We start from the raw sequence: 24,307 nt of genomic DNA, 5'->3' as shown, positions 1-24,307 counted from the left end.
ATTGCTGCAGTACACGGTATTTTTGATATCGGCTTGATCATCTATGGGCGTACGATCCTTGGGAGATCCATTCATTCCAGCCATCATTCGGCGGTTGCGCACTGCAGAGGGGATGGTGACTTGTGGTTTGCTATGGACACACCTATGCACTCATCAGAGGAGTTCACACGAGATATGGCCATGCTCATGGCGTATGGGATTCTGACATTCCCAAAGAAGACACCACCATCTTGGGTGGACGGAGACTTACCACTTACCTCGACACGTCAGATCACTTGATTACTTCATCAATGTCAGACGTTGTAAATAATTAATTCATTTACGAGACAATAGTTATTAGTTGTGTGCACATTAGAATAGAACTAGCAATTCTAGGGCCTCAGGTGTGCCCAAACTTGGGCCAGAGCACCTTAGTGAGACCCTAGCAGAAAATACCCCGAAGCCCTAGTGATTGGGAAATCGGGTCTTCAATAAGGGGTAGGTAGTAGCCGCAGATTTTAGGCTCGAAAAATACGTGTCAATGCGAGCACATGAATGAGATGGGGTCCTTAGAACAGTAATCCTAAGGCCTGGATTATTTTTAAGGCCTTAGGATAAGTAAGTTAAAATAATTTAAATTGTTTGTACCGGACCAAATGTTCGGACAAGTGCGAACAGGTAATGCCAGAGCAGTGCCGGTACGGCATTGTGCTAGGAGCAGCTAACGTTTTTATTAGTAGTATCCATGTGTGCGGTTGTGAGTTAATTTGCACATTTCATTAATAGCCTAGGAACTTTTTAATGTGAAAGTTGAATGGTAGTGCAGTTGCTCTTCTACACTTCTGATCATTTGGATTGCTACATTTAGAGTTGCTTACACTCACTCTCGGTAACCTTACAACAGACTTATCCTCGACCTGGGCAGTAGCCACTCCCAGCTCATTCACATTGAGAGTGTCATAAAATCTAATATCTAACCAACCCAAATGATTTTCTCATTTTAAACTAATCATTTAATGTGGTATATTTTTTAGTCGAATTGCGGACATGCATACTTCACATTGTGAAGTTTTCGTCGGAGTTACAAACAGTTGATATTGTGCTAATTCTTTCTATCTTTTGTGGTGCGCATGCCCTATCAACTACCTCATTTTTGTGCTAATTTTTTCGATTTAATGCTTCTTTTAGTGCTAGGATTCATTATGGTTGAGTCTGCCCTTGATCTCTGGAGTCATGACAGAAACTCAGTACGTTGAACTTTGTGTTGATGTATGCTCATGTGTGTGTGCGTGTGGTGTGTTGTGTTGCGGAGCATATGTTACTACCTAGACACCCACTATTGGGCACTGACGACGTTAGTGGGGATGTCGTGGTATTTAGTCAATACTATGCATAATGGAGCTGATGGTTATATTGTCTTGTGGGTGACTACCATGGGTCTATACCTTGCACTTTCCTTCAAGGGTGAATCTGGGCTTATCCTGGATTCATCTAGGTATAATCATTTGATGTGGGAGAATGAACGGGAACAAGGGTTAGAATATAGACACGTGTTTACAAATCTATCTCAACACGGGGCCAATGGTAAAGGGGTTCAAATGAGATGGTCTGTCAAAGAGCAAGGCTAGCTAATGGAGCTTAAAGACCTTAGGGTTAGCTTCATTAAAGACCTCCAATGGTTAGTGTTAAAAGTCCTTTGACCTTAGGCAAGCTAGGGCTGTGCTTGAGGTGGGAACCCGGCCCAAGCTTGAGGTGCTTGTCGTGCTTGTTGACTAAGGTGCTTGAGGTGCTTGATGTACTTGCTGATTAAGGTGCTTGAGGTGCTTAATGACTAAGGTGCTAAGGTGCTCCATGACTAAGGTGCTAAGGTGCTCTATGACTAAGGTGCTTGAGGGGAAGGGGTGAGAGAGAATACACACACCCTCACACAAGGCAAGCTTGGTACAAAGAAAGCAAATAGGACACTTCTCAAGCTCCTCTTCATGTTGCCCTCATGGTGTGCCTAAAGCCTATTGATTGGTCTCCCAAGGGATCCAATGATAATTTAGTTAATTTAATTAATTGTCTATGCATTCATAAAGTTCTCTCTCTCAAAGGGGAGAGGGGGACACTTGTCCCAAGGCTACCCTTGCTGCTTGATATACACTAAGCCTGTGATTGGCCAAGCTTGAGGAGGTCCAATAATGTGTAAGAGAGTGCTAGAAGAGGGGGTCGACCAAAGCAAGGAGGGGGCTAGCTTGGGGGGTACACTCTCTCTCTCTCTCTCTCTCTCTCTCTGATTGTGTGAAGTGCAAAGTTCTTCAAGCTAGTAGAGAAGTTGAGAGCCTACATCAACACTCTTGGTTATGGAATGCAAATCCAACCAAGAGCCATGCTTCAATGCTTAAGCTTGCCATCTTCTCCATCTTCATTACTATGCTATTATGTATGCTAGCAAGAAGAGTGATGATAAGTGAGGAACTATTTCTTTCTACTATAAATGTTTCTTTTTCCTCTTCCCTACCCTCATTCCCACTAGCTCTCTCCACCTTTGAAGGTGTTTGAGGCCTTGGGACTGAGGCTCGAGATGGTTAATGCTTTTTACAAAGTTTATGTTATGCTCGTGATGGATGAAGCTTTCCATCTTCATTGCATCACCTAGGTCACAAGGAACACAAAGATTGTATTGTACCAAGTCTCTCTTAATGGGAGAATCTATAATACAAAAGCCTATTGGAGGGGGGACCGGCTCCACATAGATCCAGTCCTCAACTGTTGTCAAGTTCTCTAAACTCTTTCTCTTGCAAAAGTATTGTTCATGCAAAGTCAATTAAATATTATGGTTAAGTTGCTACCGCTAAATAAGTTCACCCTCTATGTTCTCAAAGTAGTCACATAAATACTCTCTTTAACTCTCCTAATTCCGCTATTCTCAAACTTCATAGGCCATTTCCATTACATTGGTATCAGAGCTATTGGTTTCTCTTTTCTTATTTAAGAAGAGAGGTCCTTCGATCGCATGAGGGAGCGCAGAGAGGCCTTCCTCCAACTTTGGCGTCCTGGGTCTTTTTTCACCATGGTTCAGGGTGTACTCAGATGGCACTACCGTTCACCTGTGTGGCTTTTCCCTCCTTCCATTTCTTGATTTAGCCTCATTGTACATATGCTGTTTTGTCATTGGGAGAGTCTCCCCATCATGGTTGTTGTAGCCCTCTCTCTGAGAGGTGGTTGTAGCCCTATGGGCAGTTTCATTAACTACTAGGAGGATCTTTTTCTTGGGAAAAAAAAAAGAGAGGTCCTTAAGTTGTCCATGAAAGGTTGGGCTTGTTTATTGCAATAGGGTAAGTGGGACAAGGATCTATTATCTTGGTTGAGAAGGACTTAGTTCGAGGTACACCGTATGGGAACTATAGTCTTAATAGTGGAGCCTCTTGGGGCTTGCCTTTGGCTTAACCATTATTGAGCTACGAGCAAGCTCAACAGGAACCATAATCAACGAGCAATGTTAGACCCTCTCCTCTAGTCTTTGCAATCAACAGTGTTTAAACCACGGGTGTGGCTGCTTGAGAACTGATTTTCAAAGGTAAAGAAGAGTAACGACTAAGATTTTTGAGAGTACCAAAGCACAAAGTAATCTATACATAAGTATAATTACCATGGCTGACAATAACCAAGAGAGTAAAATGAAAATTGATAACTTTGATTTTACACATGAAGGTGCTAATGATGACGCCTCCATGTTTGTCAATTATCTTGTTACTAGGTTGCAGCAAGCTATGGGCTTATGGGATTTTCCTTCTCTCCAAGAGGAGAGAGAGCTTAGGAGGCCTCTTGATGAGACCCCCAAAAGAAGACTCTCCCATACGAGAGGAGGAATTGAAAGAACGAGAAAGTAATGAATCCCTAAGTTCCTTTGAAGATGTGGCTCCACGAAGGCGGCGGTCTAAACGGTCGCCAACTCCTTCCAAGAGGAAATGGTCAACCCATAGTCCTCGTCACTCCGAAAGGGAAGAGATGAAACAAAGGAAGAAAAGGGCAAGAAAGAGGTCACCCTCTTCTCCTTCTTCTTCACCTTCCTCCTCTTCCGACGAAAGCTATGGCTGTTCTCCTAGAGAATACAAGAGGGGAGGACATCGCAAATCTTATCCTGCATGGTGAAGGTCCCAAAAGCTCAAGAAGTTCAAAGAGGGAGAAAAGAGTATCTCTTTTCTCACCTATGATAGCACCTTTGGTGCTACTGACAAAGTATTGGCCTTCATCCAACAATTTGATGCGGCCTTTGGAGACGAGGGCTTCACAGAGTCCTCCAAGCTACGCCATGTAGCTATGCACTTCCAGAAATCGGCTCGTCAATGGTGGGCTAGTCTTCCTGGCAATGGGGAAGCCCCAAAGACATGGAAAACTCTACGAGTTCCCATCATGAAGCAATTTCTTGCAAGCGATGCAAATGACAAACTGCTTACCGAATGATTTGAAGGTTCTCTCCCATGAGTCTATCCACAAATACATGGAAAAGTTTTGGGATTTACATCTCAAGGCTGCTGTCTTTCAAAAGATAGACTTCACCGAGCGAAAGCAACAATTCTTTGCGGGATTACCTGAAGAGATGGCCGAGTATATCAACTCCCAACGGCCTGGTTCTATTACCAAAGTAATCCACCACACTATGGTTGCTTCGTGCATCAATTTCCAACAAGGGTCTAGAAGGAATGTCAAGCCCATGGAAAGCAAAGACAAAAGTGATGCAAAGGAGAAAATCAATGCCCAAAATTCTTGCCAAGGCAATTCCAACAACAACAACAACATCAACAATCGGTTTAAGGAGAAGGGAGTTTACAAAGGTCAAAATAAACTCTCTCTTGAAAAGCTGTAGCTTTTCGCAAGGACCACAAATGTTTTAAGTGTGGGGAGCAAGGACATGGCTATCGTTGTCACAAAAATACGGAAGCGTAAACTGACTTTTAATTGTATTTTAAATACTCAAGAGAATTAGAGAGAGAGAGGAAAAGCTTGACACTTCATTGGGGACCAGAAGATGGGCTGGTTCCCCCCCATAAAGAGATTATCTTTATTACTAAGGGAGAATCTTTACAAGCACAGGAACGAGGCAATAGCCCGTCCTCTATTCTTTCTTTTCTGCTTCTAACTGAGAGAGTGCGAAAGCTAATCTCTGAATACTGAGAGGATTTTCCCTCTGCTATGAGATTTTGGGAAGTTCTAAAAAACGAGTCTATCTTCCATCGCTAACCGTGTCCCTTTATGCATAGTCATTCTTGCAACAAAAACAAGGGGGAAACACGCAAAAATGCACGCCCACATGCTTGCTGTAATTTTCTGAAATTAACCTGAAAATGTTACCTGAGCACCTTCCAAAGCCGAAATAGAGACCTTTTTCGCGATGGAATCGCACCAAACTTTGTGTACGTGTAGTGTAGGTAGAGAAGAACTGGATTCTATGTGTATTTTGTTGAAATTCACCCTAAAAGAGATGACTAAGGGCTGAAAGCAGAGAATTTACAGCCACCACACTCTACGAAGAGAGTGCTTGTTGTAACTTCTCGCGATGAAACTTCACCAAAAGCTGGCTATGGCTATGAGAACACTTGTTCTAGATGACGAGGCCACCACATATGTCGCAAGGGGCTGCTCTCAAGCTTCCATGGAGGGCTCCAATGCGTAGAGCATACTCACAATAAGGGGGCTAGGAGCATTACCAACATTGAGAAGTGGGGGAGGGGATGCTCTTATCAAGCCAGCAGGAAGAGGGGGCGCTAGGAAGAGAGAGAGGATGAGAGTGAGAGTGAGAGTGAGAGGGTTAGTTTGCATTGATAAGTGTACCACTTGACACACTTACTTAATAACTTAAAAACCCTTCAACTTTCACTTTTAAAAGTTTACAAACTATTAATGAAATGTGCAAATTGAACCACAACTGCACACATAGATGCAACCAATGAAAATGTTAGCTGCTCCCCAATGCAATGCCGTACCGACACTGCTCTGGCAATACCTGTTCGCACTTGTCCGGCCATTTGGTCCAGTATAAACAATTTAAAAATACTTGAACTGACTTATCCTAAGGCCGTAAAAATAATTCAAGCCTTAGGGTTACTATTATTTTAAAGACCCCATCTCATTCCTGTGCTTGCACTAGCGCGCGTAATTTTCTGAGCCTGAAATCTGAGGCTACTATCTACCCCTTCATTAAAGATCCGATTTCCCAATCACTAGGGCTTCGGGGTATTTTCTGCTAGGGTCTCCCTGAGGTGCTCTGGCCCAAACTCGGGCGCACGTGAGGCTCCATAATTGTTAGATCTATTCTGATGTGCACACAACTAATTAGATAATTATTTCTCGTAAATAAATAATTATTTACAAAGTCTGACGTAGTTACATCCCTCTTGGTTCTAAACAGTTGGCCTCAACTGTAGAGCGTCAACATAACTGTGCAAGATGTCTGGATAGTCCTTGAGATTGGACTCAGTCATCCACTTTGCATCTAAAGGGGTGTAATTCTTGAACTTGACTAAATACTTTCGATGTAAGCTCCCGGACTTTAGTTGTCTCTCAGAGTTCAAGGATTTCCTCAGTCTCTTCGACTTCTGGAGGATCTTCTTGTACTGGCGCCACTGGATGAGGTCCAACATATGGTCCGAGGAGACTGACATGAAAAGCATTATGGATGCACCAATGAGAAGGCAAATCCAATCTAAAAGTCATGTCATTGACTTTATCTGTAATCTTGAAAGTGCCGTAAAATCTATGGAAAAGTTTAACAACTTTCCCTTTTCCAACCCGCTTTTTCAATCTAGCTTTCTCAAACTTTAGTAGGACATATTGTCCTTTTTCAAGATTGAGATTCTTTCTGTGCTTGTCTGCTTTTCTTTTCTGTTGCTCTTGAGTATGAAGGATTGCTTGCTGTACTTGTTGATAGGCAGTATCAATATTGTGCACAAATTCATTTGCGGCAAAGATGTTTTCTTAGGTGACCATAATAGGAAGTAAGAGTGGCTTCCCATAAATAATGTCGAAGGGAGCTTTACCAGTTGAGGAATGTATGGTATTATTATATGCAAACTCAACTAACAGTAAGTACTGTTCCCATTCGGATTGTCTTTCCGAAACATAACACTTGAGGAGGTTTAAAACAGTGACATTAGCGACTTCTCTTTGACCATCTGTTTGAGGATGATAAGCTGATGAAAAATCAAGCTTAGTTTCCAAGTTCGCGAACAATGCTTGCCAAAATAGACTAGTTATGCGAGGATCTCTATCACTGACAATAGTCTTTGGCAATCCATGGTGTTTAAAAATCAGGGCTAGAAATATTCTACCCATGTGATCAGCTTTGATCGTCTTCTTAACTGGAAGGAAATGTGCTTGCTTTCTGAATCTGTCTACAATAGTCCAGATTGCATCATTTCCATTCTTGGATCTAGGAAGATCCGTAATAAAATCCATGGCTGAGCTATGCATATTGCTTATTGACGATATAGCGTATTATCCCTAATGGAATAAGGTGGCCTTGAGTGACCAGCTTGATGGAGGTGATGGTAATATTGTCTTGTGGGTGACTACCATGGGTCTCTACCTTGCACTTTTGAAACTATTAAGGGTGATCGTGGGCTTATCTTGGATTTATCTAGGTATATATTTTCCTCGACCGAATGAGGAGGCAGTGTGCTTTATCGGTCATTAGGGTACCTTCCTTTAAGTTATGTCTTAGAGAAGGGTGCCTCCCTAGGACAATAGTTTGGTTGTGTAGAAGGATTGCTTTTTATTTGGGGGTTCTGTATAGACTTTCTACCGATTGGATGCAGATCGTATTTTAGGTATAGTTCAAGAGATGTTTTGTCCCTGGAGTACATGAGATTTGTCAGTGTGCTTGCTCTTTTCATTGTGGATAGAGGATTCAACGTATCCAATCCTAAGTTACGTTGTCCCGATGGTTTGGTTTATTTGTTGGCAATTTGGGGAGTGCCCCAAGGATGCAACGTATTGGCATTGCATTGCTTGGATGATGTAGATTGTCTAGGCACATCTATACAATGCTATTCAAACTCTTTCTCCTCGGTTTCCTTCTTAGTTGTGGGCATTAGGAAATATTTGGACCTTGGAAGGGGCTTTTGGATCAAATGAAGGTTAAGAATTGGCAATGAGAGGAGGGTGGTGATATCATCTATTACCTTAGGAAATGGTAGGGGGACCACTAATCTGATCCCTTAATATGTGTTTGTTCCCAGGAAGGGGGGGGGGGGGGGGAGACTGCCATGACAGAGAGGGACCCTTTGAGGGAAAAAGACCCACCCACCCCTCTTTAAAAAAGCAAATCAATGTACAAAACAAGGCCAAGAAATATGATTTTTTCCAAAATTCTCGAATGTGACATTTTCTCCTCTCAAACTTCCTCCCAAACTATCTGAACATCAAAATAGCATTTTTTTCCCCTGGGAACTTCAATCGGAAGGATACATTGTTGATCTTTTCTATAGTATCACATACATAGCTTTGGAAAAAGCTTCTCCATATCTTTCTTCTTTCTAAGCCATGCCTTCTCAAACCTAAGAAGCACCCAATCATCTTCCTTCAATTGCAAGTCACGTTGATGCTTGTCAACTACGTTCTCATTCCCGTGTTTGAGACCCTTGCAAAGCCTCTTTTACCTTGGCAAAAACAGTCTCCAAATCCTATACAAATTGACCTTCCTGAGATACAAGTTCAACAAGTCTAATACCAGAGTTGGTAATCTTTGACTGGTCTGCGAATAAAATGATGAAGAGATTTTGAGCATAGTGCCCACATTCTCTTCAAAACAAATTAGTAAATCTGGGGTCTCTATTTGAAGCCATAGTCTCATCCCATGCAAGTGAAAAATATAGAGAGACAGTTTTGCCAAATGATCGGCCTTCATTGTCTTCTTCACTGATACGAAGTGAGCCTGACTATAGAATTGCCTTGTCAGGATTGGACACTTGCAAACCATTGGCACTCCTTTACCATTGTACGACGTACTCTATGACCGTACTCTATGATCGTATGATACAACTCACCGTACTTTATTAAATGGTTCCTAGGAGTTAAAAATAAAAAACACATTGGACAAATCCAAATGGTATAAAAATAAATTGTAAAACATCGTATGAAACAATACCATATTTTACAGTATGATTATATGAGGACAACCCTGGTACAAAGGAGCAAATTCTCGAGGGGTAAGTACCAAACTTTGTACAAAGCAAGTACAAAACTGTAGCAAGCTTGTAGACCGTATTATTGTGCACTAAAGGCCTCCCTCTATCTCTCACGTGCACATCTAACCCTATGCACAAGTGGACAAGCTACTTCATGGCTAGGGTTCGGTTAGCTTAGGAAGTGTTCTGGCACCTTTGTGAGTCTGTTCGGAGACCGTGCATGTCTAGACACTTAGAGTAGTTGCATTTCCTCTGGTTGCACACAGCATGATCATCGGATTACAGTCAGTACCCATTAGGAGCATTTTACAGTGCATAGATCCCATTTTCCCTATTTTAGCTATTTTTCACTTATTATTAATAAGTGACTTTGTTGGGAAAGTGGGTAGGGCAATTCTGGTAAGTTAGTATATAAGAAAAGCTAGCGCTAGCACTTTCTGGCAGAAGAGGCAGTAGAGACCTAGTGTGACAGTGCACCTTCTCACCAAGACCCCAACAAGACCACCTAGCGTTTTTGCAGCAGATGGCCCTAGTGTTTTCTGCAACAACTTAGCTAGCGTTTTTCGTCAAGATCAGCCCTAGCGTTTTGCTGATTGCAGATCAGCCTGGAGTTAGCAGTTTACAGCAAATCAGCCCCAGATTACCTTCAGCGTTTTGTAGATTCCCGGCGACAGAACCATCTAGTGCATCAGCGTTTCAGTTTTCAGCAGTTAGACTCCGCACCGCAGCCCCCAAACCTCGCAGATCTCACCTTCCCGCAACAGATGCTCGCCGCATGGTTAGATCAGCTAGAGTTTGCAGATTCAGCCTGCTATTCGCAGATTTCAGCATCTGCGTTTTCATCGCATCGTTGTCGCGTCGTCGTCATCGCCGTTGTCACTACGAGGTGTATTTTTCCTATTGCCTTCCGTAAATAAGTACTAGGTATATTTATTTATTTTTATTTTTACTTGTTTTCCCTGGAACCCTTGAAAAGGTGCAAGTGGACATTGCATGGCCAGTGTGAAACGGTTGCGGCCGAATAGGTTTCTCACAGCGGGAGTCTGGGTCGGTCAGTCTGGGACTGGTCGGGCCAGTTAGCACTGAATTCTGATGAGTATGGAAGCCTGTGTGCGCCAAATGAAGTCTGGGCCACTCGGAAAGTCTCTTATAACTTTATAAGTCAGTGGGAACTAGAGAATTAACTCAGAAGGGACAAACTGGACACACGGCGGCTCCAGGCAGTTTTGCCACTTCCAGCATGAAGAGGGGGCGCCCAATTTGAGAGAGGAGGCTGATTTTTGAACATAAGTGAGCTACAGTGTGTGTGTGAGTAGTGGGTGCAAGTTTACAGCTTAAATGGAAAGCTTGCCTTCTCCTCTGTCTCATGTAGCGCGATGATTTGCTCTCGTGCATCTCTCTCTCCCCTTTGGCACATATGGTAATGCCCCACTAGTAGGGCTACTCAGATGAACATGTACAGTTCTGGGGGTTTATGCGCGTTTGCCAAGGCAAGAGCCTTCTGAACAGGAACCGGATTAGCTAATTGCTAATCCCCCACAGGTACGCACAATTCCATCGCGAAAGATTGCAAGTTGGAAGAGTTTTCTCGCGTGAAAACTCGTCCAATTCATAGGGGAACTGTCCCATTGCGTGCGGGAGCCCTTGGGACACGCATAGGCGTGTTCGCTCTGCTAAAAACGATTCGAAAAAGCGAATTACAGCCTGCTGTGTTTTTCTGCAGGTTTAGGAATTGGCACCTAAACTGCAAGGGAAGACCGGGGGAGCCTCGTGAGAGCCTTGGGATGCGTGTACAGGCTTTTGGGCACCCGGCAGTGAAAAACAGGGAATTACAGCCTGCTGAAATTCTGTGACAGCTCACCAGAAAGCTTCCAGATAGCGAGGGAATCCGTCCTAGACAGGTGCTTTTGACCTACAGGGGTTTTTGCGCTGTTATGTTGCCAAAATCAGGTTGAAAACCTACGTTTTCAGCCCTCGCCAGGTTTGGACAGCTTTGTGAAAGCTTGTGAGAAGTGGTCGGATCGTCTACCTTAATTTGAATAAAGAAATACCGAAAGGGGCGCCAGTCTTTGGGGCCTACAGGGTGTCGGTCTCGTGTGCGCAGTGACATTCTAGTCGTTGGACGCAACTGTGTTCTCTTCCCTTCTCAATGCTCTGTATAAAGTTAAGAGGTAATTGAAATAGTACCGCCCTCTACGTTGTACAAGCCGGTTATATGGTTCCATCGACGGGATAGTCACTTTTTCTTCAAAAAGTGCAGCGTGGATTGTTGTGGCTGAAAGCAACACAGAGCTTGTCGATATGGCAGAGAAGAGAGACCAAGTACCTGAAGAGGGATCTTCCTCACATGGCACGTAGAAAGCTCCTTCAACTCTTCAAGAAGAGGACAGGTTGTTTAGAACTCAGCTGCGTTGTTGCATGGACATGATTCAGCAGTTGGCTAACAACCCAAGGATGCAGGAGTTCTTACAGGCTCCGACATAGGGTTTTCAGCCTCCTACACAGGGCACTACTGAGCCGTTGCTGGAAAAGGAGATTTCCAATGCGCAGAGGACTCATGATGCTCGAGGGAAAGCCCATGTGGTTGAGCAACTAGCGGTGTCCAATGATCCAAAGCAACTTGATTTAGCTAGACAGGAACCAATTGTGAATGGTCAAGGGAGTAATGAACACGCTATGCGTCAGACCCTTCCATTACCTATTACTTATCCTGGTTATTTTGGAGGTGGTTCAGTGTTTCAAGCTATGGCTGGACCTTCCACAGGTTATATGCCAGGGAATGTGTTTGGGACAATGCAAACAGGCATGGGTAACCCTATGTACGCGAACATGGGTGTCCAACCAGGTTTTCAGGGTGCCTATGGCCAGTTTCGAGTGCCTGGAACTCAATTTGGTATGGCTGGTTTTTCGCAGCCATACGTACAAAATGCAGATATGACAGGTAAACAGTTGATGCGAGTGCTGGAATGAACAATCATGGAGCACCACTGTTACAGGCACCTGTTTATGATAATGTGGCTCCTTTGAGTCAGCTTAAGGATTACAAGGAAGGTGGGCAGGGAGTGAAGTTTGAAACTTTTAGAGGAACTGAGGATCAATTGAAGGCTTTGACCTTCATACAACAGTTCGATGCAGCTTATGCTGGAGGAAACTTCACGGAATCCTCAAAGATACGCAAGGCTGCCACTTTCTTGAAAGGGAATGCGCTTCAATGGTGGACCGCATTGTTGAACCAGGGTCAAGCCCCAACAACGTGGGTCCAATTCAAACAGCTTTTTGCGCCTGCATGGTTGACAAACACTTTTGAAGTGGATGTGATGACAGAATGGCACGAGTTGAATGCTAAACAGTGTGCGAATCTGGAAGAGTACAATAAACAGTTTTGGGCCGCACTGTTGCCAGTCACCTCTTACAGGTTATTGCAATTGTCAGAACAAATTGAGAAGTACTGTTGCGGATTGCCCAAGAAAATCAGGGACTATTGCACAAAGACTACTGTCATGAATATGTTTCAGTTGATAGAGAATGCACGAGTGGCCAGCAATCTGTCAAAGGGAGATTCCGATGGATTTAATAGCCACAAGAAAGGGTCCTAGGGCAAACAGTTTTCAGTCAAGGGCAATGTTGCAGCAAAGCCTTCTGAGCCTCCCACAAAGAAGCCCTCCATTGAAGAAGGTGATACGTCCAAGAAGCAGTCTAAGTCTTCTTCGGGACGAGGACAAGGACAAAAGAGACATTTTTCTAGCAAAACTTTTGAAGAACGGAAAGCTCTTCGGGAGGCCAAGAAATGCTACATTTCTAAACAGGAAGGACATTTTGCAAATGCATGCCCATAGAAGAAGTCACAGGATAAGGATGACAAGTCAGACCATAAAGGGAAGAAGCCAAAGCCAAGTGCAGGACTTGTTCCAGATTTGGTTGGAGACCAGCCAAACACAGATGCCACGGAGCTGTGCAGAGCTTGGGGCAAAGTTAGAGACCAGACAGTGCTGGTTTTCTTTGATCCAGGAGCCCGTGCAAATTTCATATCACCAGAATTGGCATTAAAGTTGGGCATTCGTGCAGAGGAGATGGGTATGACAGGGGAAGCACGTTTGGCATGCCCAGGTCATTCAGAGCGTGTTACTCCCATTTTGGGAAAGCTTCGTCTGCACATTCAGAGCTATGTGGATGCGGAAGAATTTCATATTATGCCACTTGAGGGCTGTGATGTGTTACTGGGTATCCCATGGTGTTACAGGTTGCATGCTATGGTGGATACTTACAACAAAAGAATTACCCTTGTACATAGAGGAAAGACTCATGTCCTTGATGTAAAGCTTAAAGGCGAGTCTGTTCCAGTTGTTTCTGCTTCTGCTATTTCATCTGTAATAAAGAATCATCTTTCTGCGTACTTGATCTTTGCAAAAGAAGTACCTCAAGTTGTATCTAATTTGTCTACCTTAGATAAAGACAGGTCAACTTATTTGAGTGGTTTCAGTGATTGTTTTTCGGACTCTTTGCCAGGGGAGTTACCTCCTGAGAGACCTAAGGATCATACCATAGATCTTGTGCCAGGTTCTAGTCCACCGAATAGACCACCATATAGGGTTAGTGCAGCCCAGCAGAAAGAGATTATGCGTCAGGTCAACGAGCTTTTAGAGAAGGGGCTGATTCAGCCCAGTTCATCCCCTTTTTGTTCGCCTGTACTCTTAGTGCAGAAGAAGGATGGTTCATGGCGCATGTGCATTGACTATCGCGCCTTGAATAAGAATACCATCAAGAACAGGTTCCCCATACCGAGGATAGATGACATTCTTGATCGGCTTGAGGGAGCGTCATTGTTTACAAGAATAGACCTAAAGAGTGGGTACCATCAGATACGCATTAGGCCAAAAGATGTACATAAGACTGCGTTCAGGACAACATTTGGTCTCTATGAGTTTCTTGTTATGCCCTTTGGTCTCACAAATGCTCCTGCCACGATTAATAGAATGATGGACAGAACTTTTAGACCACATAGAAACTTCGTGGGTACCTTCTTTGATGACATGATTGTCTATTCGAAGTCCGAAGAGGAGCATAGGGATCACTTGACTGCAGTTTTCAATGAGTTATGTAAGAACAGGCTACTCATTAATGTGAAGAAGAGTGAATTCTTTTTGCAAGAAATTCACTTCCTTGGGCACATTGTTTCAAAGGATGGGGTACGCATGGATCCTGCTAAAGTGGAAGCAATTAGATCATTGCCAGACTTGAAGTCCGTACATGACATTCGAAGCTTTCTAGGCTTATGTTCCTACTACAGGAGGTTCATCCGAAATTTTGCTGAGATTGCTTCTCTACTCCATGCACTACAAGGAAAAGGAGTTACTTTCAAGTGGACAGCCAAGGAAATTTTAGCGTTCAAACACTTGAAAGAGAAGCTGATTTCAGATCCGGTAATCATTTTGCCAGATCTTTCGAAACCTTTTGTGGTTCAGTGTGATGCGTGTGGTCATAGTCGTGGTGCAGTTCTAATGCAGAATGGCCGAGTAGTCGCATATGAGAGCATAATTCTTTTGAAGACTGAAAGGAACTTGCAAGTCTATGAGAAAGAATTGTTGGCAGTAATTCACGCTCTCACTAGTTGGAAACACTATCTGCTAGGGGCTGATTTTGTTGTCCAAACGGATCATCAAACCTTGCGATATTTTCACACAGACGAAGTTGTCTGAGAAGCACATGCGATGGGCAAACATCTTGTCAATGTTCCATTTTCAGATTGTGCATGTGCAAGGGAAAAAGAACGTGGTGGCTGATGCGTTGTCACAAAAGCCCCAAATTTCAGCAGTGTCAATTCCGTACCATTGTGAACTAGACGAAATGAAGACACAATATGCGGAAGATTCAGATTTTGCAAGGATCTATGACCAGCTTGTTGATGGGCAACATCATGAGCACTATATGCTTAAGAATGACTTTCTCATGATGCATGGAAAGTTATGCGTTACTAAACATTTACGGCCAAAGATTTTGATGGAAAGTCATGCTCCACCTTATGCTGGGCATCGTGGAATTGATGCGACTGTGAAAGGGGTTGAGGCATTCTTCTATTGGCCAACTTTACGTCAAGATGTTGACACATTTGTAAGATCATGCTGAGTATGCCAAAAAGTCAAATTTGACAGACAAAAGCAACCGGGATTGTTGCAGCCATTGCCGATCCCTGATAGGCCATGGGAAAGCATAGCAATGGACTTTATCTTTGATCTTCCAAGGATGCAAACAGGCAATGATGGGATTTGGACTATTATTTGTAGGTTCAGTAAGCAGGCCCATTTCATTCCTGTGAGGAAGAAGATAAAGCCAGAACACATGGTCAAGATATTCATGAGCAATATCTTTAAATTGTTAGTGATAGGGATCCACGTATGTCAGTGATAGGGATCCACGTATGACGAGTCTTTTTTGGAAGGCATTGTTTGAGAACATGGGCACTACGCTAAAGTTCTCTTCTTCGTTTCATCCACAAACCGATGGACAGTCAGAAGAGGCAAATTCTACTGTTCTGGACCTGCTCAAATGTTATGTGTCAGAGCACAAGGCAACTTGGGAACACCATCTTCCATTGGTTGAATATGCTTACAATAACACTGTGCATACGTCAACAGGTAAGGCACCATTTGAGATAGTGGAAGGAGGGAAGAAAGTCCCGCCCATTTTGCAGACTAAGAACAAGATTTTTGAGGCAGACAAGTATGTGCAAGATATGGATGAAACATACAGGAAGATAAAGATTGCTCTTGAGAAGACTCAGGCTAAGCAAAAGAAAGCTGCTGATCGTCACCGTCGTGAACTTGTATTTTCACTTGGTGATTGGGTACTTTTGCGCTTTGAAAAGGCCAGGTTAAGGAAAAGGAAAGGCAAGGAACGCTTGTTTCCTAAGCTCAGTATGCGATATTATGGTCCTTTTCAGATTTCAGAATAGATTAGCGATGTAGCTTACAGGTTAAAGCTACCAGAAGGCTGGAAAATACATAATGCTTTTCATGTCAGCCTTCTAAGGCCCTTTGTTGGTGATGTGCCAGAGAATATGGTTGATGAGGAACAACCCGAAGTGGAAGAATTGGATGAAATCCTTGTTCCTGAACAGATATTGGCACATAAAGAAAGAAAGGTTAGAGGAAAGGTTGCAAGACGCTATTTGGTGAAGTTCAAGAACTATCCATTGTTGGATGCCAAATGGATGGAAGAGTCTGAATTGCTTGATTCACCTTAGCTATTGCAATTGTATCTTGAAGCCTTTCAGATGGAACCCACAGTGACTTGATCTAGCCTTTTTTGGAGCAAGGCAAGAGCATGGTTCATGATGCTCAAGAGAGTAGTTAAGCAATTGTATCTACTCTTTCCATAGAGAATTTAGCTAGAGAAGTTTGTGCTTGAGAGTACACTAGAAGACTTCTATGCTTGATATATGTGTTGTAGCCAGGTTGGTGGGATTGTTTAATCGTCCAACGCTAGATTTCCGGAAGCATGTATATCTTGGATTCCCATCATAGAATATATGTGATATTAGGAGATACCGCATGTATTATTGGCATGCAAGCCAGGTCGCTTGCAGTATTTCAAGGGTGGGGTGTGTCACCAGGAGGTGTATTTTTCCTGTTGCCTTCCGTAAATAAGTACTAGGTATTTTTATTTATTTTTATTTTTACTTGTTTTCCCAGGAACCCTTGAAAAGGTGCAAGTGGATATTGCATGGCCAGTGTGAAACGGCTGCGGCCGAATAGGTTTCTCACAGCGGGAGTCTGGGTCGGTCAGTCTCGGACTGGTCGGGCCAGTTAGCACTAAATTCTGATGAGTATGGAAGCCTGTGTGCGCCAAATGAAGTCTGGGCCACTCGGAAAGTCACTTAAAACCTTATAAGTCAGTGGGAACTAGAGAATTAACTCAGAAGGGGCAAACTGGACACATGGTGGCTCCAGGCAGTTTTGCCACTTCCAGCATGAAGAGGGGGCGCCCAATTTGAGAGAGGAGGCTGATTTTTGAACATAAGTGAGCTACAATGTGTGTGTGAGTAGTGGGTGCAGGTTTACAGCTTTAATGGAAAGCTTGCCTTCTCCTCTGTCTCATGTAGCGCGATGATTTGCTCTCGTGCATCTCTCTCTCCCCTTTGGCACATATGGTAATGCCCCACTAGTAGGGCTACTCAGATGAACATGTACAGTTCTGGGGGTTTATGCGCGTTTGCTAAGGCAAGAGCCTTCTGAACAGGAACCGGATTAGCTAATTGCTAATCCCCCACAGGTACGCACAGTTCCATCGCAAAAGATTGCAAGTTTGGAGAGTTTTCTCGCGTGAAAACTCGTCCAATTCATAGGGGAACTGTCCCATTGCGTGCGGGAGCCCTTGGGACACGCATAGGCGTGTTCGCTCCGCTAAAAACGATTCGAAAAAGCGAATTACAGCCTGCTGTGTTTTTCTGCAGGTTTAGGAATTGGCACCTAAACTGCAAGGGAAGACCGGGGGAGCCTCGTGAGAGCCTTGGGATGCGTGTACAGGCTTTTGGGCACCCGGCAATGAAAAACAGGGAATTACAGCCTGCTGAAATTCTGTGACAGCTCACCAGAAAGCTTCCAGATAGCGAGGGAATCCGTCCTATACAGGTGCTTTTGACCTACAGGGGTTTTTGCGCCGTTATGTTGCCAAAATCAGGTTGAAAACCTGCGTTTTCAGCCCTCGCCAGGTTTGGACAGCTTTGTGAAAGCTTGTGCGAAGTGGTCGGATCGTCTACCTTAATTTGAATAAAGAAATACTGAAAGGGGCGCCAGTCTTTGGGGCCTACAGGGTGTCGGTCTCGTGTGCGCAGTGACATTCTAGTCGTTGGACGCAACTGTGTTCTCTTCCCTTCTCAGTGCTCTGTATAAAGTTAATAGGTAATTGAAATAGTACCGCCCTCTACGTTGTACAAGCCGGTTATAGCCGTCGTCACCGACATAGAGTCAGAATTCAGCAGATACAAGATTTGCAGATTTCAGCCCCTAGCGTTATCAGTTTTCAGCCCATCTCGTCGTTGTCATTATCGTCGTCGACATTGTCGGCAAGTCCATTGCATTTAGACCATTGTATGAGGATTGTGCAATCAATAGCATAGACCTCTCTCGTCATAAAGAGTGGGGCCCTTGGAGGAGGGTTTGACAACATTTTGGTGTCGTCTTCTCTCTCTCTCTCTCTCTCAACACCTTCATTCACAGTGTCATTCACTTTGTTTGTGATCATTTGCACTCTCCCACTAAAGGAACGGAAGGCTCTCCCTTCCGTCAGTAAAAGGAACCCTTGAGCACAGTTCAGAGCACTCATCTTGAGCAAAGTTTAACATTCACTTCCGCTGCGCCTTACACTATCCTTGTCGAGCAGATTCAACATTCGTCCCCTCCCCCTTGTATTCATCCAGGTATATCATTCTCACCGCACTTTCTCACCCGTGTTATTGTGGACGGGAGTGCCTACCACTATCTCAACTATTCTGGGAATTGGGACTCCCGAGTGGTGCTACCATCTCCGCAGCAATCCCCTGTTTTTAATGTCCTCTTCTGAGTATTGCTATGACTCAGTTTTGGTCTACTCTATTGGATCTTTGGATCTGGTGTTTCGTGTGGATGACAACACATGCAGGCTGGCGGTTTTTTTTGGGCTGGTTATGTTGTATATTTTAACACATTCATTGCCCGCTTCAAGTGGATGAGCGTACGACATTGTTCATGGGTTTGCCCTCATGCTGAAGGGTTTGGTGAACGATTTGCATTCTCTTTTGGCGAGTGGGATTACATGTAGGTTTTGTGACATGGGGTGCAATATGCTGTGTACAGAAGGGTTTGGCAAGTGATTTGCGTTCTCTTTTAGCGTGTAGAATTGCATGCAGGTTTTGTGACATGGGGAGCAGGTCATAGAGGGGAAGCACAAAACTATAGCAAGCTCGTAGACTGTATTTTTTAATTAATTCTGCTTGATGTGAGGAACAGAAGAAGACAAGAAACTTAGAAAACAAAACTAGAGAAAACAATCAAGAAGAAAGCAAAAACAGAAACAAGGAAGAAAGCAAAATCAAGAGCAAGAAAAGGGGGAGGGAAGGAGGCAACCCACAGTGGGAGTCGGAGGGGAGGACCACATTGCTTCACAAGGGAAGGAGTGGCTGACCTAAAGAAAGCCCATGGTGACAAACAATTCTCTCTCTCTTTGCACAGAGAAGGTGATTGAGGATGAGGAGCAGTTTGTCTGCAGATGTAGAGCATACGGGAGTATTAAAGACAAATATGAGGCTCTTTTCACAGGACAGACTACCCTACGACAGATCACGCAGTCTAGAGATCAGCGCGTATGTATCAGCCCACCCTTGGATACTCTCGAGCTTATGTATCTTCGTTGTTCCACAACGGCTTCTGGTGATGGTAGACTGTTCAATATGGATGCCATTTATGCTACTCTATGAGCTGTTGTGCATTGCTAGTGTATGCTTTGTTACTACTACGTATGTATGGTGGCTAAGGCTGTTTGTGCATCGATAATGATTATCTCAGTTTTGATGCTGTCTTGACATTTTATGGAGAGTATTTACAGATTGTAATACCTTGCTACAAATTTGATGCTCTTATGTTTATGTGAGCTTATGTGCACAATTTATGCACTCTTGATTGTGTGTGGTAGAGACATCAGACTTATGCTGATTTGAGCCAACTTATGGTCTTGCTTATGTAATGTGGCACTACATTACTGCTCTCCTTATCATTGAGCTATGCATGCCAGTTTATGTGCTCTCATGATGCGAGACTAGAGCATCTTTACGCTACTTTGATACTCGATGATTTGTTGATACCAGCCTATGATATATGCATTATGAGAGCAATGTTTTTCTCTCATAATGCCTCTCATGCGGGGTAGCAATTACTCTTTGTGGGAAGAGAAAATTCAACATGTAAGCTGTTAAAGCCGTTGTTTGGCTTGGTGTTTAAGCCTTCTACCATGGTCCGTGTCTGACGAGGATTGGCTTGAGTTAGATGCATTGGCAAAGTCTACTATGAGAATACAATTTGTTGTGTTTGTTCACTTCATAGTGAGTGAAGAAAGTGTGCAAAGTGATGCTCTCAGTAGTCTAACCTTACAGAAAGTAGTGGCAGGGCATCAAGTGGTGTTGAAATGCAAGTGACACAACTGATTACTCTACTGCATTGAGAGGTGAGCAAGAGTTTCTAGACCATTTGAGAGGTTTGTGCCGAGCCTAGACTACATTATGTTGATGGATTGGTGAGTGCTCCTATGATGAGGCTATGTTATTGGATGACAAGCTTAAGTAGGAGAGTGCTATGAAATCAGAGAGTGATTCTTTTGGGAAGAATGAGACTTGAGACTTGGTACCTTTGCCAAAAGGGAAGAATTATTTGTTGTGTAATTGGGTCTATAAGTTGAAGCTCATTGCCAGTGATGGCAAGCTGAAGTAGCCAAACATTTCAAGCAGAAGCAAGGCATATATTTTGACAAGGTTTTTTCGCTAGTTGTCAAATTTCTAGTGAGCAATATCTTATTTGGTTGCCAAAGAGGACATGGAGTTAGTCCAAATGAATGTCAAGACAACGTTCTTAATTGGATGATCTTCATGAGGACATTCACATGTAGGAGCAAGAGGGTTTTGTTGAGAATGGTAAAGGGACGTTTGTGTGTAAGCTTAAAAGAAGCATTTATGGTTTGCAGCAAGCACCATGGGAATGGTATCATACGTTGGATGCTTTTAAGGATATAGAGTGAAATCGATCATTGTCTCTATAAGAATAAAGCTATAGATTGTAGTCTTTTGATTTTGATCCTATATGTGGATGATACACTCATCGCTAAGAAGAAGAGTCTTGAGGTGGATGCATTGAAGGCGAAGTTACATGAAAACTTTGACATGAAAGTTTTGGTGGAGCAAACCGTATTCTTGGCTGCTCATTATGCGGGACAGGTCAAAGAAGGTTCTTTACCTGTCACAGAAAGAGTATGTATGCCGTGGACTGAAGTGTTTCATTATGGAAGGGGGGGGAGTTGTTATCTACTCCAGTGCCTCCATATGTGAAACTGAGCCAAGAGGATTGCCCCAAATTTCATGAGGAAAGCCTCAGATTGTCAAGATTCCTTACGCATCTGTAGTTGGTTCTTTGTCGTGCGCCACGATTGGGACTCGTGCAAACATTGCATTTGCAGTAGAGTCGCTATTAGATTTATGGCCAATCCATGCTAGTAGCATTGGGAGGCAATGGAAGGTTTGATGAGATATTTGAATGGTACAAAGGAGTTGTGGAGCTGATTTGGAGGTAAGGAAGTATGTGTGGTTCTCTACCCATATGCAAATTATGCAAAGAATGTGGACAACAAAAGGGCTACGTCAATATTATGTCTTTACATTCATTGGTGGTGCAGTTTCATCGTGATATTGTTTGCAAGATGGTGTGCCTTAGTCCACCACAGAATCCGAGTATGTTGTTGCGTCAAAGGCAAGCAAGGAAGCTATTTGGCTTACTTATCTAGTGGGAGATTTGGACATCAACGAAGAAGTTCCAGTTTTGCATCGTGAGGGTCAAAGTGCTATCTAGCTAGCACGGAATCCAGTGTTTCTTTTGAAGATGAAGCACATTGAGCCATGTGTGAGGGTTTTCTAGATACTTGGAGGATGTCTACTATTGTGCCTATCTTCAAGGTAAGAGATCCCATGGTACCGGGAAATGACCGTACTATCATGATTGGGCACACGCTAGCTAGGTTGTATGCATCCATTCTTGAGTAATATCTGAGTAGATAGACAGAGAGAGGAGGCATTCGGGCATTAGGCAAGGCAGGTTTCATAAGGGGTTTTTCTACTCTTGATCATATATTGACACCGAGATTTGTTATTTAGGAAAGTAGATGACATGGTAGGAGGATTTATTGTACCTTTGTGGTTCACAAAGCATTTGATACGGTCCCCAAAGCTCAACTGATGCAAAGACTACAGGAGATTGGAGTACCCACAAAGTTGATTGGGGAGTCGTGGCTTTATACAGGTCAGTCGTGGGGCAGGTTCGTACCCCCAAGGGGATTTGAGCTTATGCACTCCACTGTTGGAGTGAAACAGGGATGCCCACTCTGTCCTACCTTGTTTGGTTTGCATTTAGATGAGGTTTTAGATTATATTGAGAGGGGAGGAGACAGAGGAGCACATTTAGCATGGAACTGGATCTCATTAACTGTATGCAGATGATATTGTGTTGGTGTTAGATTTGCCAGAGGGGATGCAGTGACACTTTGGATGCATTGCATACTTTTTCTACTGATAGCAACTTGTCAATGAACCTTGTCAAGAACAAAGTTATGATGGTCATAGAGGCACTTACCAGATCCGTCTCTTTTATACATAGTATCTGGGATCTCTCCAAAGGTAGGTGTGCTCTCCTAGCTTGGAGTCTTCTCGACAGCTTGCCTCACAGGGAGACACATCTTGTTGGTATGCACAGATGACATCATGGTTTCAGCTACATGGATTTAGTATGGACAAACTACCCCCTTTCTAGTACTCGCTGGGTGCATCCTCATCCCTCACACGAAGCAAGATTACCCGTCTCATCAGACAGGATTTGATTCAGCCAGGAGGACATGGACATAGCCGACATGAGAGCTTGGCACCAAGATGGCTTTCTAAAGAGAGCATCTTCTCCAGCTCACCAAGGTAGGATCAAAATGTACATACGGATCCGTTCCGTACAGTATGGACGTATTGTACGATCCATATGGTACAGATCGATCCGTATACGGTATAGGGCACTTTTTAAATATGTTTTATCTGGAAGATAAGCGTGGCTGAGGGTTTTTGATGCATTTTTGCTGACTTTTGGGCGACCAAACCAGTTCTCATTTGAGCTTTGATATGCATATTCAATCACCAATGTTGCCTAAACTTTGAAGTCTTTTGTAGTAGTTACAGTATGTGGTTGTCTTGTAAAACATGTCTTGAAATGTCTCTAAAAGTTGTTGCCCTCTCTTGTTTTTTATAAGAAATGTCCTAGAAAGTTTGGTAAATTGAGTTTGTTTTACAAGAGTACGTATTTTTATGTACATAAATTTTTTTCATGTACGGAACAACGTACAGTACGTACATACACGCCACATACAGTACGTTTTGAATTACCTTGCAGCTCACAGAGAATGGATATGTGATCAAACTTGCTTATGTAGACACTCATTTATCCCATGGGATACAATGTGCTATTGGTCACATGCGCACATCATCACATTAGCTGAAGATTGAGACTGGCAGATTTAGGAGAGTACCTATAGAGACCAAGATTTTGCCAATTGTGTCATATAGAGTCAGAGACATCACATATGTTGTCACGAGGACGTGGCAATTGCTAACTTTAGTTGTTGGTTTCTTTTCGATGATTTTTATTTGATTTTTGGGACCCTCTTTTTGAAGTCACAAATGGCCAGACATTGCATGGCCAGTATGAAACAACCAACGGCCGAGAGTCTCACCCGCAGATGGGAAGGGCAAGTTGCCACGAGATGGTCGGGCCAATCGACACTGGAATCCGAGCAATAAAAGGGTGTCTAGGCTCAGTTCAAAGTCATTCAGGCCCCCTCGCTACACTTATAAGTTGGTGGGTACTAGGATTTTGACTCTAAATAGGCAAACTGGACACATGGCGACTCTAGAGCGATTTGCCAGAAGCATCAGCAAGAGGGGGCGCCCATTTCAAGACGGGAGGCTGATTTTGGCTCAGTAAGTGTGCTACAATGTGTGTGAGTAGTGGGTGTAGGTGATCACAGTTTTAATGTAAAGCTTGCCTTCTCCCTTGTCTCATGCAACGCAATGATTTGCTCTCGCGCATCTCTCTCCCCCCTTTGCACATATGGTAATGCCCCTGTAACAGACTTGGACACTCCAAGTCAAGAATCAATCACGACAGCATCAAATAACCACTTCAAAACAATTCACAGATCACAATAGATTTGCACTGGCCCAGCGGAGTTCCATGCCTAGAGATATTGGCCCCAAATACTGGTGCCCAGTATTTCTTTATGTATTAAATCAATGTCAAAGTACAAGAGAGCGGTTAGGGTTTCACTCTCAGACTCTGCGTCCAGATGCTTTTATTTAAAGATTACAAGGGATGCCTGAAAGCAGAGCCCCA

The 24,307-nt window shown here is 43.5% G+C and overlaps 1 protein-coding gene across 4 annotated transcripts in view; it reads left to right on the top strand.

Moving 5' to 3' along the window:
* LOC147455022 (TraB family protein) overlaps positions 1-24,307 on the top strand; it is a 66,904-nt gene that overhangs the window by 26,883 nt on the left and 15,714 nt on the right. The window contains exon 7 of one of the 4 annotated variants that reach the window (XM_086516887.1): positions 19,355-19,790. The exons of the other annotated variants lie outside the window; for them this stretch is intronic. Coding sequence (XP_086373013.1) covers positions 19,355-19,363 — 9 coding nt within the window. The 3' untranslated portion in view covers positions 19,364-19,790. Of the gene's footprint in view, positions 1-19,354; positions 19,791-24,307 lie in introns of those variants that run through there. 4 annotated transcript variants of the gene reach the window in all.

This window comes from Adiantum capillus-veneris, chromosome 7, assembly GCF_014529385.1.
Source record: "Adiantum capillus-veneris isolate H3 chromosome 7, ASM1452938v2, whole genome shotgun sequence".
NCBI lineage: Eukaryota > Viridiplantae > Streptophyta > Polypodiopsida > Polypodiales > Pteridaceae > Adiantum > Adiantum capillus-veneris.
Note: the sequence above shows the minus strand (reverse complement) of the source record. Positions and strands in the feature narration are given on the sequence as shown.